The following is a 13,505-nucleotide window of genomic DNA, read 5'->3' on the forward strand; positions in this document are numbered from 1 at the left end:
TAATAGTTCTACACACAAAACCATACACTTTTGATATTTCATTCAAAATATCAATTAAAGTATATGATTCAAGATTTTTAAAGCAAAATAAAAGTGATTATGGGTGTGAACATTAGTTAAATGTGTAACTGCCAGGAAGGTGTGAAACATCTGCATTTAGACATGTTTTTTTTAGTTAAACTATATTTAAAACAATGCAACACTGATTATAATATAGAGTGAAGTACAGGTAGCCCAGAACAATTCCTATATGGCTAACACAGTTCTATTAATAAATAGGGCTTCCATTTTTTAAAGGGAAAACAATTTGCAAATGATGACAGCTTGAAGTCAGTGATCCATAAGCATCCAGACATTGGGTGTCTTCACAGATGATGTTCTGCCAGGATAAGGTTGGATTGTATTCAAGAAATCAAGCTAATGAAAGCAACCTGTTCAGTGATGTGGCAGCATGTCAGACAAGGAAGCTGTTAAAAAGTGTCTGAGCAAGAACAATAAACAGAAAAAAAAACCCAAAACAGTAGCATGAAAAGGCAACCTGATAACGATTATATAAGAGATGATGCTTAGCAGAAAATAGTCACCAAACCTTTATACATAATACATAGGAAAATATTTTAAATATTTACACAGTTACATATGCTGCAGCCAAAACCATTAGACCGTTCAGTGCTTTACCGAAGGTCATGCATTAATGGAGTCACAGGGATGGGGGAACAGATCTACAGGTATTCTTTCACAAAAATGGAGCATTACTGCTGTATTCAGGTATCCTTTGCCATCTGATTTGATCAAGCCATACTATACTAGTATTCTCTTGTAAAGAACAGATTGCATGATATTGCTGCAATGAATTTCTCTCCCTAACTATATTGCTCTCTCACTCTCATTATTTTTAAATTCTATGACCCAGTTACATTTTGAAGAATGGAGGTCTTATTTATGCAGTGTGTGAAAATCAGCGGACGGACACGGTCCGATTGTTTAACACTGCTGCCGGTTTATTTTTAGTGCCTGGATTGGGCATTGCTGCATGTACCTCATTCTGATAAAAATGTTGAGATTGGCCATTTGTTATACGTTTCTTTTCTGAACAAATGTCCAAAACAATACTCAAAAGCAAACAAAGACAACCAAAATCATCCATACCTTGGTGTTTACAGTATTTTATTGGAATTCAGAATGGGAGCTTCTGTTATGTACAATAAAGGACAGAAACAAAACATCACATTTTTTCATAAATACTTCTGCTGTTTCCGACATGTTGGACTTGATTTTCCTGCATCTTCCAACCCAATGTACTCTACCCCCCACCCCCTCTTTTAATTTACATATTTTTTCTGCATTGAAATTCATCACCAAACCAAAAATTCATCACCAAATGCAATCACTCAATTTTGCTCAGATTTGTACTCACACAGGCTAGTAGGTCTGAAATCTCCCTTTGAACTATTCCTATAAGCTTCATGTTTATTCCTCTTGAACACTGAGGTGGAGAACCAGGCACACTATGGAACAGGAGGGATTTTCATAGTAGAAGAGAGAAAAGTGAGCATTGAAAGGTGGGGGAAAGGTTGTTTGCAGACGGGGGAGCAGAATATAAAAGAAGGAAAGATAACAGGAAATCTGCTGAAATTAAATGAGCATTTAGAACCGAAGCCAGTACATAGCACTGCGCATTCTGTTGTAGTCAGGAAGCTGCTCAATTGGACCTGAAAAAGAGAAAAAAAAAATTATACTGAATCCAACAAAACCAGGCTGTTTACCCAAAAATTGCAGCGTTTAAAATGCATACTATCAAGTGTCTAATGGAAAGAAACAACTCACCAACAGCAGCCACAGCAGGGCATTTGTCATAAATGTATTTGGAGCAAACGTCACGCACCATCTTGGCTGTCACAGCCTAAAAAACAACAATAATTTTATTGTAATAGCATAATAATAACAGCAACAACAATAATACTCTGTCAAGAGAATAGGCCTACATCAATCTTGGCATCCCATTCAGCTAGTTGGATGCGACGGCCATAGCTGAGAATGTGCCTGCCAATGTCATCACAGACTGGTGTGGTACCTGAAAAGAGTGTGTGTGAAAATGAGAGACAAAGAGAGAAGTAAACAAGAATTAGAGTATTTGAAAGCTAAACTGTTTGGCCTTCTTGTCAGTGGTGGCTGGTGCATTGTAAAGAATTGACTCAATCTCTGGATAATGGAGCAAACAACTGCAGCTTTTATTTATTTTATTATTATTATTGTTGTTAGGTATGCATACCAACTTCGGTTACCAATTTAACTGAAGATGTATGAGACTATATACATGTATATATTACTATAATTAGTTTGTGTGTGTGCATCTTACCATTCAACTGTCCTACTAAACTGGCCTTCAGAGCATTCTTTGCTCTGGCTACATCACTCTCAGTGACTGTGGTGCACAAGTTCATCCTGTTGTTACAACAAATAAAACAAAAAGGTCAGAGAAAGTACTTTATCCATACTTTTAAAAATCCAGGCCTAGGAACACACTGGTACTATTCTAATATAGTGAACTTCAAACATTCACGTAACATTTTGGACTGAATATGCAGTACTATAGCAGAACACTATAGTGGGTATCTTAGCAATAACCTAGTCTGCAAAAATTAGTGATAACTAATATTAATGAGTACCTTTTTAAACCAGTTAATGATCATATTAACGATAATGTGTGTATATTAACTGGTTTAAATCCAATACTGCTATGAATTGAGTTTAAAGTAAAGAAGGGAACTTTACAAAGTTCATAGTTTGTATGGTAACATTGATTTGATGTCACTCCTTGAACAGGTAGGAAACTGGTAGTGGAGTTGGCTACCCCAAGTTGTCTAGTTGACATTTCAAGCTGATGGACTGTTCTCTGTGTTCTTTGAATGGCTGTAGGTAAATCACCTAGAATTTACATTAGTGCATAATTGTTGCCTTACCATGCGTTCTGAGCCCAGTGCATCATGTCCTCAATCTTGTGTTTGTCTGTGACGAAATAGATGCCCATCAGTCCAGTGTCACTGTAGGAGGTGTGGAAAGACTGGAAACTATGGCAAAGGTTGCCCTCTACAGCCAGACTTGCCAAGCGACTGCTCAGGTACTATACACAAACACAAATTTTATAATTTAGATAAGTATCATTAATATTTCTCTACAGAAGAAATAAATGTTTTGATCAAATGATTGTTATATAAAGAAACAATTCATAAAATAACCAAACATTCTCTGGATATACATTTAAAAAAGGAAAAAAGCATACTGAGGCACCTTCATCAGAGTAATGCACTGAAACTAACCTTTCCACCTCCAAAGGTGATGTCATAGCTGCCAATGATGGAATTAGCAACCATAAGTGGCACAATGTCAGGACTGGCAGCCCCAGCCCCCTCTACTGCAATAGCAACATGTGCCAGGGGCATGGCATCGTCACGCATTCGAACCTGATGCACACAAACAGAGCAAGCACAAGCAAAAAATTAAAAGATAAGCATGAACTACAAATACATTCATTTTTATCATTATCATAACACAGAATATCGGGAGGGATCTACATTTTCACACAAAAGCGTTTTTCACACAAACATCTCACCTCACTGCCAGTGAAGCGGCAAGGGGACAGCATGGGCACAGCGTCATCCTGATACTCAAATGAAACCCCGCTTAAGTGCTGCTTGGCCAGCCCCACCAACTCCTCATGGCTCACACCTACACCAAAGTCACAGATTACACTTACAATTTATCACTATTGCAGCATTACTTTGATTCCAGTTCAACTTTGCACTGTTTTTTCACTGTACCTCTTTACTTCCTAAACTGCATAAACATTTTATTAGCATTTGCCTCCATTTTCATTTTCTAAACATACAGGATGCAACACCATAAAGGATTCAAGTTCCCTGATAATGTCTTTACAAGATTCCTAAATACAATGAAAACAAACATTGTCAGATTGTCACAAAAATATAAATGTGGCCACATATAGTGCTCAGTATACCAGATGTATTACATGAGATAAAAAAATTGCTTTTTCGGACATTAACCTTATTAAATTGAGCTTTTGCCCATATAGAGTGGCTTTCTAAGTCTGTGATATAGATCCATGCACAGTACAATAAACAACCTGGAAAATTATTTTTGAGTTACGGGAGCCAAGGTAGCATCACTTAAAAGCCACATCATACACTATATTGCCAAAAGTATTCGCTTACCTGCCTTGACTCGCATATGAACTTAAGTGACATCCCATTCCTAATCCATAGGGTTCAATATGACGTCGGTCCACCCTTTGCAGCTATAACAGCTTCAACTCTTCTGGGAAGGCTGTCCACAAGGTTTAGGAGTGTGTTTATGGGAATTTTTGACCATTCTTCCGGAAGCGCATTTGTGAGGTCACACACTGATGTTGGACGAGAAGGCCTGGCTCTCAGTCTCCGCTCTAATTCATCCCAAAGGTGTTCTATCGGGTTGAGGTTAGGACTCTGTGCAGGCCAGTCAAGTTCATCCACACCAGACCCTGTCATCCATGTCTTTATGGACCTTGCTTTGTGCACTGGTGCACAGTCATGTTGGAAGAGGAAGGGGCCAGCTCCAAACTGTTCCCACAAAGTTGGGAGCATGGAATTGTCCAAAATGTCTTGAAGCATTCAGAGTTCCTTTCACTGGAACTAAGGGGCCAAGCCCAGCTCCTGAAAAACAACCCCACACCATAATCCCCCCTACACCAAACTTTACACTTGGCACAATGCAGTCAGACAAGTACCGTTCTCCTGGCAACCGCCAAACCCAGACTCGTCCATCAGATTGCCAGATGGAGAAGCGCGATTCATCACTCCAGAGAACGCGTCTCCACTGCTCTAGAGTCCAGTGGCGGCGTGCTTTACACCACTGCATCCGACGCTTTGCATTGCACTTGGTGATGTATGGCTTGGATGCAGCTGCTCGGCCATGGAAACCCATTCCATGAAGCTCTCTGCGCACTGTTCTTGAGCTAATCTGAAGGCCACATGAAGTTTGGAGGTCTGTAGCGATTGACTCTACAGAAAGTTGGCGACCTCTTCGCACTATGCGCCTCAGCATCCGCTGACCCCGCTCCGTCGGTTTACGTGGCCTACCACTTCGTGGCTGAGTTGCTGTCGTTCCCAAACACTTCCACGTTCTTATAATACAGCTGACAGTTGACTGTGGAATATTTAGGAGCAAGGAAATTTCACGACTGGATTTGTTGCACAGGTGACATCCTATCACAGTTCCACGCTGGAATTCACTGAGCTCCTGAGAGCGACCCATTCTTTCACAAATGTTTGTAAAAACAGTCTGCATGCCTAGGTGCTTGATTTTATACACCTGTGGCCATGGAAGTGATTGGAACACCCGATTCTGATTATTTGGATGGGTGAGCGAATACTTTTGGCAATATAGTGCATCTACGCCTGAAATGTCATCTTGTTAACCTGTTTCTGGCATATGGGGCTGTCATTCAAGCAGACAGGAACCTGGCCTTATGACTAAAAACAACTGCCCGAGAGTGGTGCCAAGATTAAATCCTGTTTAATTTCATCATGGTGGATTTTCTGTCTTGTCATTTTTTGTTGACAGTAATTTCAATCATTTCACTGCAGTTGATCTAAAACAGCTGATCAGACAAAGGAACATTAATGCATTGCTTTCATGCTTTACTTAATGGCACCAACTCAACTGGCCCCTGTGTTTGTTTTTATTTGCAAAAAATAAAAACAATATTTTTTTAAAAGGAGAGCTCTTAATAAAGAATTATCAGTAAAAAGCAGAGGATTGTACATTACCTCCAGCAGCAGCCAGGACCATGCGAGGAGCCTTGTAGTGACTGCTGATGTACTCTACCAGATCCTGACGTGTCAGAGTCCTTAAAGAGGCATTATAGAAAAGGAGTGTCAGTTATCTAACCAACCAACCCACCCACCCAATACACTTGAATTTTGTGTATGTGTACCTGGCATTCTGAGAGGGTCCAAGGATACTCTGGCTCAGGGGGGTGCCTTGGAATGCAGTGGCGTGGAGCAGATCCAAGCAGACATCCTGCAGACTGGCCTCCACCTCCTCCAGCTCTCGAAGCACCACTCCCCTCTGCTGCTCTATCTCAGCCTCACTCAGAGATGCACTCTGCACCACCTCAGACAAGAGCTCCACCGCTACACACAACAGTCAATGTGAGAAGAATTTGAATTTACCCCAAAATAATAATGCAACTCTACAACAGGGTGCCCCTATATTATTCATGAATCTGGGAAATTAACACTTCTTTGTTATGGAGGTTTTGTAAATAAAACTACATTTTGATAAAAAGTGTTCATTTCCCATATGTAAGGACACCTTGTATAAAGAATCCCAACATAATAGATCATGTTCCACTTTTGGTAGCTAGGACTACTACTTTCTGTTTGTTGTTTTGTAGCCCTATGTTGTTATGTTGTCTTAAGTAGCACCAGGGTCCTTGAGAAACGCTGTCTCATTTCACTGTGTACTGTGTCAGCTATATATAGTTAAAATGACAATAAAAGCTTCTTGACTTGCCACAAAAGTACACATTTTTGCATAAATATGCTTTTGCTCATTGCTACTACTGAGAAAACCAGTGCTGCAAAAAAATATATCATAATATGATTTAGATTATGAACATGCCAAATTAATGTTTCTGACAAAATAATTTATTGTTATTATTATTATTTGTTACTGTAATAGACATTATTAAATAATGTCCTTTGCAATAAATCAGAAAGACATTTTACAAGCTGCACTGTTCTCAGTAGGCATATAAATGAATAGAGGACTAAAATAAACTCTGTATTCTCATCTCACCTTTTGGTAGGTCCTTAGCGAGAGCCTTCATGTAATAGGCAGTGTGTTCGCGAGAAGTGTATCCACTGAGATGAGCTCCCATAGACTCTACTGCTTGTTCAAGAGCAGCCTGGGAGTGCTTCTTTGTGCCCTAAAATTGAAGGAAGAAATTGTTTGTGACTAAATGATCATGGACAAATAAAAAAGATAAAACATCATATTTGTACCTTGAAAGCTAAATGCTCCAAGAAAAACCCAGCACCATTATTCTTCTCAGATTCATATCTGCTACCAGCATTGATCCACAGGCCAACCTAGATGAGCAAAGTTGTAAATACCAGAGTACACAGTACAAACAGAATTTCAGATTTCACTTTTAAATTAAGTCATTTGTTGTCATTTGTCCTGGATCCACAGGTTCATTACATGAATCATTTTCTTTTCAGTTGAAAAAGAAAAATTTCTCACAGTGCAGGTGCCATGACCGGTTGTCTCAGAGGCCACTCTCAGTCCATTCTCCAGCGTTGTGACCCGCGTCTCTGGGGCACTCAAAAGGCTTTGGGCATAAGACACAGATGCTTGTCCCCTTCTCAAAGAAAGCAGAATAGGCTAGAGAAAGAGACAGAGGAAAAACAAACCCAGAAAAATGAGTGACATCACGTCATCCTAGGGCCAAGACTAGAATAAGTGATTTAAATATATATATATATATATATAAATATATATAAATATGTTCTATGAACCTATGTTCTCTTTGTCAGGTTGAAATTTGGAGGACTGCTCTAATAAAAACCAATCTAGGAATGACACTAAACCTGTATTTATGTACTCCCATGATTAATTATTAACATGTACAAATTATGCCTTGTCAATATTGTGTTTATAAGCTACACGATATTGCCAAAGGTTTTGGGACAGCCCTCCAAATCATTCAGTTCAGGTGTTGGGCTTGGCCCCTTAGTTCCAATGAAAGGAACTCTTAATACTTCAGCATACCAAGACATTTTGGACAATTTCATGCTCCCAACTTTGTGGGAACAGTTTGGGGATGACCCCTTCCTGTTCCAACATGACTGCACACCAGTGCACAAAGACATGGATTGGTGTGGAGGAACTTGACTGGCCTGAGTCCTGACCTCAACCTGATAGAACATCTTTGGGATTAATTAGAGTGGAGACTGTGAGCCAGGCCTTCTCGTCCAACATCAGTGCCTGACCTTACAAATGCGCTTCTAGTGGAATGGTTAAACATTCCCATAAACACACTCCTGAACCTTGTGGAAAGCCTTCCCAGAAGAGTTTAAGCTGTTATACCTGCAAAGAGTGGACCAACTCCATATTAAATTCATGTGCATGTAAAGGCAGACATCCCAAAACTTTTGGCAACATAGTGTATGTGTTTAATGAGATATTCAGCCACAATCCAAAGCTTTATGACTAACAGATTAAAGTAGTCTGAAATGGTAAAGCTGATGAATATGTGATCTTATTTGCGGGCGCTGTAGATCAGCTAGCCTGTAATGTAGCTACACAATGTAGATAACCGGGTCGTGTTGTATGACCTTGTAAGAGGTATGTATTTCACAACACCCAACACTAGTATTTAACCCAAATGCAGAAATGCGGCTATTAATGTGTTCAGATTCACTGTGCTGGTGTATGCTAACAACGAACCCAACGTCTGTAACCCTCCGGTGGATTTGTTGACCTTCTAATGTTGCCTTGTTAGCATTAGCTACACGGACCAGCTAGCCATTATGCTAACTAGTCCAGTGTTCTTTAGCTCGCCATATCTACACGCACTATCGTACTAAATAGCATTTAGAAACAGTATAATAGCACAATGTGTGCTTAGCGGTTTCATACTTTTATTGATACACTATTAGCTAGCCAGTACGGTCTTGAACTTAGCCGCGGTCCAACGGAAGTCATGTGAATGACAAACGTCTACTTTAGAAGGCGATAACCCTCTTTTCGCTTCAGATGGTTTATTCAAAGCTCCTAAAGCATCTTTAACGAACTAGACGGACAGTTTACTTACACTACGAGCTTTAGCCAGAGCTTGGCCCACGGCTCCACCGAACCTGCACACGGACGCTGCCATCTTTTCCCTGTCGGCGGACTGAGAAGACTGAAACGCGCGTGCTCGCTACACACGTCAAGGCCCCGGTCTGACGTAAGCTGTAATGTCACTCAGCACTAATATTTAAAATTGCAGTTTGTAGTTTTGCTTCTGCCTACTGTAAGCTTACCTATAATAATCATATGACTTAATATATACCATTATCGGCAACCAAGGTTCGTGATCTGCAACAGTGTAATGGATCGGATAGTTTTAGGCTTCACTTTACAAAATCTTCTGGCCCAGAAATGACCTCAGTACGGTTGGTCTGAAAAAAACACAGGGCGAGCTGATACACGATTTTTGTCATCTGGAAAACATTTCTGCATTATATCATTATTTCTGAAACCTTTTACTTTCTACCAGCATTTACCAGCTAGATTTTTCAGCAAGTTGTTGCTTGTCTCGCTGGACCAATACCGCCCAGCTAAGCACTTTTTATCTTTATTAAAGGCAACTCACAAGGCATTTACACCCATCAGGCATAACATTATGACCATCTGCCTAATATTGTTTTGGTCCCCCTTCTGCTGCCAAAATAGCCCTGACCCGTCCTGCACTGTGTATTCTGACACCTTTCTATCAGAACCAGCATTAACTTCTTCAGCAATTTGATCAACAGTAGATCGTCTGTTGGATCGGATCACACGGGTCAGCCTTCACTCTCCACGTGCATCAATGAACCTTGGCCGCCCATGACCCTGTCACAGGTTCACCACTGTTCCTTCCTTGGACCACTTTTGATAGATACTGACCACTGCAGACCGGGAACACCCCACAAGAGCTGCAGTTTTGGAGATGCTCTGATCCAGTGGTCTAGCCATCACAATATAGCCCCTTGTCAAACTCGCTCAAATCCTTATGCATGTCCATTTTTCCTGCTTCTAACACATCAACTTTGAGGACAAAATGTTCACTTGCTGCCTAATATATCCCACCCACTAACAGGTGTCATGATGAGGAGATACTCTGTGTTATTCACTTCACCTCTCAGTAGTCATAATGTTATGCCTGATTGGTGTATAGTTTCCCAGAAATCCTGGATGCATGGTGCTAATCCATTATAGAAATTTTCTCTGACAAAATTGTATACTTATTCTCACCTAAGAGCAATGTAGAGTAGCATATCCACCCTCCGGCAGGCTTTAGGAGGTGAGAGGAAACCTGAAAAGCCAAAGGAAACCCAAATAGTCATCACACACACACACACACACAGTATGATACACTGCACAAATTGTACCTGAGACTACTGCTTTGTTTTAAGTGAGGGTTGTCACACCATATATTGACTTTGTTTAGGTTAGTTCTGTTAGTATTTTTATAGCTTCTTAGCATAATAAATTTACATTACGTTTGTCGCCAGGAACCAATTTTGCAATTAAAACAATTTTCCTCGCTCCCAGCTGCAATAAGTTTCTATCCGTTAGATGGCGCCATTTGCCAATTATTTTGATCTAGTGTGCTGGGTGGAGTCTGGCAAATAGTTGACGGGCTAAGAAATGCTATTATATATGTTATATATTAGAATATTTTGGATATTTTAATAGTGTATATTCTAATTGTAGAGGTAATTCCTAATAAAGTTAGAACTAGACCCATAGCCTAAGCATGGAAAATGAGTGACAACAAATAAAAATCCTGATCAATACTAGGTACTTTCCAAGAGAATGAGAGAACCCCAGTTTCTCAGCAGGATGAGTAAGCCATAGTACATAAATAAAGTCAAGTCTCATATTCCATATTAGGATTTATGTTTGGGTCCATTCCTCAGAGACATGGATTTGCCAGATACAGTCAGAATATGGGCAAAGAGTAAACAAAATAAACTCCACTGGCTATTAAGGATTAAGGTAGCGAGTGACATGTACTCCAGAAGTCACTAGTGAATAGAGTAAAGATATGATGGAGCTTCACATTCAGTCCACTTCAGGGTCAGAAGGGAACTGCAGGAGGGAAATGACTGGGATTTAAAGCCTGAAAGTGGGCTTAGACTGGATGATGATCAATAGAGGAAAATGAAAGAAGGTGAGGAGGTGCCTAGCTACAAAGTAGTTTTTTTTATGTTTATACTGGGAAAAAGACTATATTCACCTATTGTTTAAAACCAGCAGAATAGATGAATAGGTGGTTAAGAGCCTCAGGCTCAGTCATTAATGCTTTGCTTTGCCTGTGTATTGTTTGCTGTCTTTAAATGTAAAATGCCAGGCAGGCAAATTTCCTATTGAGCCTGAGCTCCTCTTTTTGGAGTGATGGTATCATAATGAGGGGTTTGTTGACTCTATCTCTTACTACTCCACTCACCTGCTTTACAGCACAGGTGTTTCAACAGAGAGACACCTTTATGCAACACGGCCACCTCAAGACTCACCATGTTCCTTCTAACTAGAAGCTGGTGTGTTTGATTTTGTGTGTGTGTGAGTGTGTGGGCCTTACTTCAGGCTGTTGTCATAGCTAGTAGACATTTGAAGGAGGAGATGTATCGGCCTTTCTTGGGAGGAAGCTCAAAGAGCTGATGATAAACAAAGAAAAAAGTTGTTGAATAATAGTACTGAGTTGTCAGTTTGTAGAGAGAACTGCTACTTATCCGTAAACAACTATGCTGAAATGTATGACTGCAATGTATGACTGTGTATGTATGTGGACAACATAATGTATGTGCACTATGTAGCTGGCTCTGTATATACATGTATATACATATGCAAGTGTGGATGTATGATGATAAGACTGTGTATTGGACCTTTGTATGAGAGCTTGAGAGAAACATCTCCAATTTTCCTCCTACTCCACCTCCATCCCTGCATTCCAGGGAGTGAGAGAGAGAAACACAGAAAGAGAGACAGAGAGAGAGCCCTCTGTGTAAGGAAGGTCACTCCCAATGTCTTGTAATCACAGAGCTCTATTGTCTAAAAATGAATGTTTCAACAATTGTGATGTCATAGTTTGTCATTCCCAGAGCTGGGTTGTACTGGAGAATAAACTGGAGCTCTGTGTGTGTGTGTGTGTGTGTGTGTTCCTGCTAGAGCATTTAAATAGACAGCAACCACAACAGAGATGCACAAATTCATTTTCTTAAAACAGTTTTTAGTTCCTGATTTCCACATTTTTCTTTCCTGTATCTTTCACTTTGATCAGGAAACCCGCCAACCTTCTTCTCGCTCAACCTGATCCCGACTCCTTCCTGTCCTTTCTTTGTTTTTTTTTATTATTGTATGAATAATGAGTAATCCACCAGGGGGTGGTTTATAGGCCACTCCTTTTAACCCTCTGCTCATTGGCTGTTATTTGAATATGATTTGCATGCAATTTGAATGGCAGTTGAAAGGTTTGTGTGCTTCCCAGTTAATTTGACAAGGCATGCAAATGACAATTTCTCTTTTTTTTAATAGGACATGTTTTGGTAGGCCCGCATTTTTTGGAGATGATGGGACTGCACTCATTTCCAGACAAATCATTTATATTTGTGAGTGACAGCATGAATGGGTATTTGTGAGAGCCTTATTTTCATAAAGTCTCTGCCAAACTATGAGGTATGTGGAGCTGATGACAAAAGGCAGTGAGAATATAATATGCCTGTGTTGATGAGCCAAAAGAAAAACGTGTGTGTGTTGGTGCTTTCATGACAGTGAATAACCACATATGATCACAATATCTCATTAGTGCAACTCTCGCTGGTAGTATATGGATGGACATATGGATAAATAAATATTATTCAGAGTTATATGAACAGTATGTGTGGGTATGTGTATGTATGTATGTATGTATGTATGTATGTATGTATGTATGGTGTATGTACAACCTGAATAAAAATACATCTAAAATATAAGGTGTCCTTGGAGAGACACTTTGCACGCATGATGTTTTATTTTATCACAGTATTTTCTCACACATATTGTGAAAACACTACAAAACCCTGATTTAAAAATGAAGTTTCAAAATGATTGAGAAGACCACGGCTTTGTCATTTAAATACCCAACCCACTTTACAGTAAGGTTTCCATGACAACTGAATCAAACCTCTAAATCCAGCTAATTGAGACAACTTGGATCCAGTAAGTGTGTGATTTGTAAAACCTCAATTACATGTCATTTTCATCTATTGTTGAGTACATCTCATTAATTTTAAAAATAATATTTTAAATCATTTCTGTCCTCAGTTCACAAACACACACACACACACACACAGACACACACACACACACACACACAAACATGGTCAACTCCTGCCAGCTCACACATATGTGTGTGTGTGTGTGTGAGAGCTGGCAGTAGTTGACTGGCTACCGTTTCCAACCAACACACAACTGTGGTTTGTTAGTGTCACCAGGGTAATGAGGCATAGATAAAGGAAACTTAAAGATTTGATCCAGCTGAGATGGAGCCACTTTGTTAAATCATTTGTTTGCTTTGCAGTATATTTGGCTTATATGGGTCATGTCACCTTGACAGGCAGATAGTTATACTAAGATTAGGCAAGTTAGACTCTTAGATTAGCGTCTGAAAGAATCTAAAACTGTTGCTCTCTCTCTCTCTCTCTCTCTCTCTCTCT

The 13,505-nt window shown here is 39.8% G+C and overlaps 1 protein-coding gene and 1 long non-coding RNA gene across 2 annotated transcripts; both read right to left on the reverse strand.

Moving 5' to 3' along the window:
• Nucleotides 1-1,150: 1,150 nt before the first annotated feature.
• On the reverse strand, nucleotides 1,151-9,038 carry LOC131362165 (cytochrome b-c1 complex subunit 1, mitochondrial). The gene is made up of 13 exons (XM_058403989.1): nucleotides 8,879-9,038; nucleotides 7,306-7,446; nucleotides 7,065-7,151; nucleotides 6,859-6,988; nucleotides 5,993-6,191; nucleotides 5,826-5,905; nucleotides 3,614-3,729; nucleotides 3,321-3,464; nucleotides 2,964-3,124; nucleotides 2,360-2,445; nucleotides 1,986-2,074; nucleotides 1,828-1,903; nucleotides 1,151-1,712 (listed from the first exon to the last, which is right to left on the reverse strand). Exons 1-13 carry the CDS (start codon nucleotides 8,939-8,941, stop codon nucleotides 1,648-1,650), a joined length of 1,437 nt encoding a protein of 478 aa, XP_058259972.1. The 5' UTR covers nucleotides 8,942-9,038; the 3' UTR covers nucleotides 1,151-1,647.
• A 1,043-nt stretch (nucleotides 9,039-10,081) lies between these two features.
• LOC131361549 (uncharacterized) lies at nucleotides 10,082-12,131 on the reverse strand. The gene is made up of 3 exons (XR_009206044.1): nucleotides 11,697-12,131; nucleotides 11,393-11,468; nucleotides 10,082-10,123 (listed from the first exon to the last, which is right to left on the reverse strand). It is a non-coding gene; the product is annotated as an uncharacterized LOC131361549 (long non-coding RNA).
• Nucleotides 12,132-13,505: the final 1,374 nt, after the last annotated feature.

The sequence above is a fragment of the Hemibagrus wyckioides genome, linkage group LG11 (genome assembly GCF_019097595.1).
Source record: "Hemibagrus wyckioides isolate EC202008001 linkage group LG11, SWU_Hwy_1.0, whole genome shotgun sequence".
Classification (NCBI taxonomy): Eukaryota; Metazoa; Chordata; class Actinopteri; order Siluriformes; family Bagridae; genus Hemibagrus; species Hemibagrus wyckioides.

Coding starts and splice junctions, on each gene's coding strand:
- LOC131362165 (XM_058403989.1), bottom strand. CDS start 8,941: ATGGCAGCGTCCGTGTGCAGGTTCGGTGGAGCCGTGGGCCAAGCTCTG. Junction 6,989..7,064: donor TGGAGCATTTAGCTTTCAAG/GTACAAATATGA, acceptor CTTCAATTTTAG/GGCACAAAGAAGCACTCCCA. Junction 3,730..5,825: donor GGTCCTGGCTGCTGCTGGAG/GTAATGTACAAT, acceptor ACTTTGGTGTAG/GTGTGAGCCATGAGGAGTTG.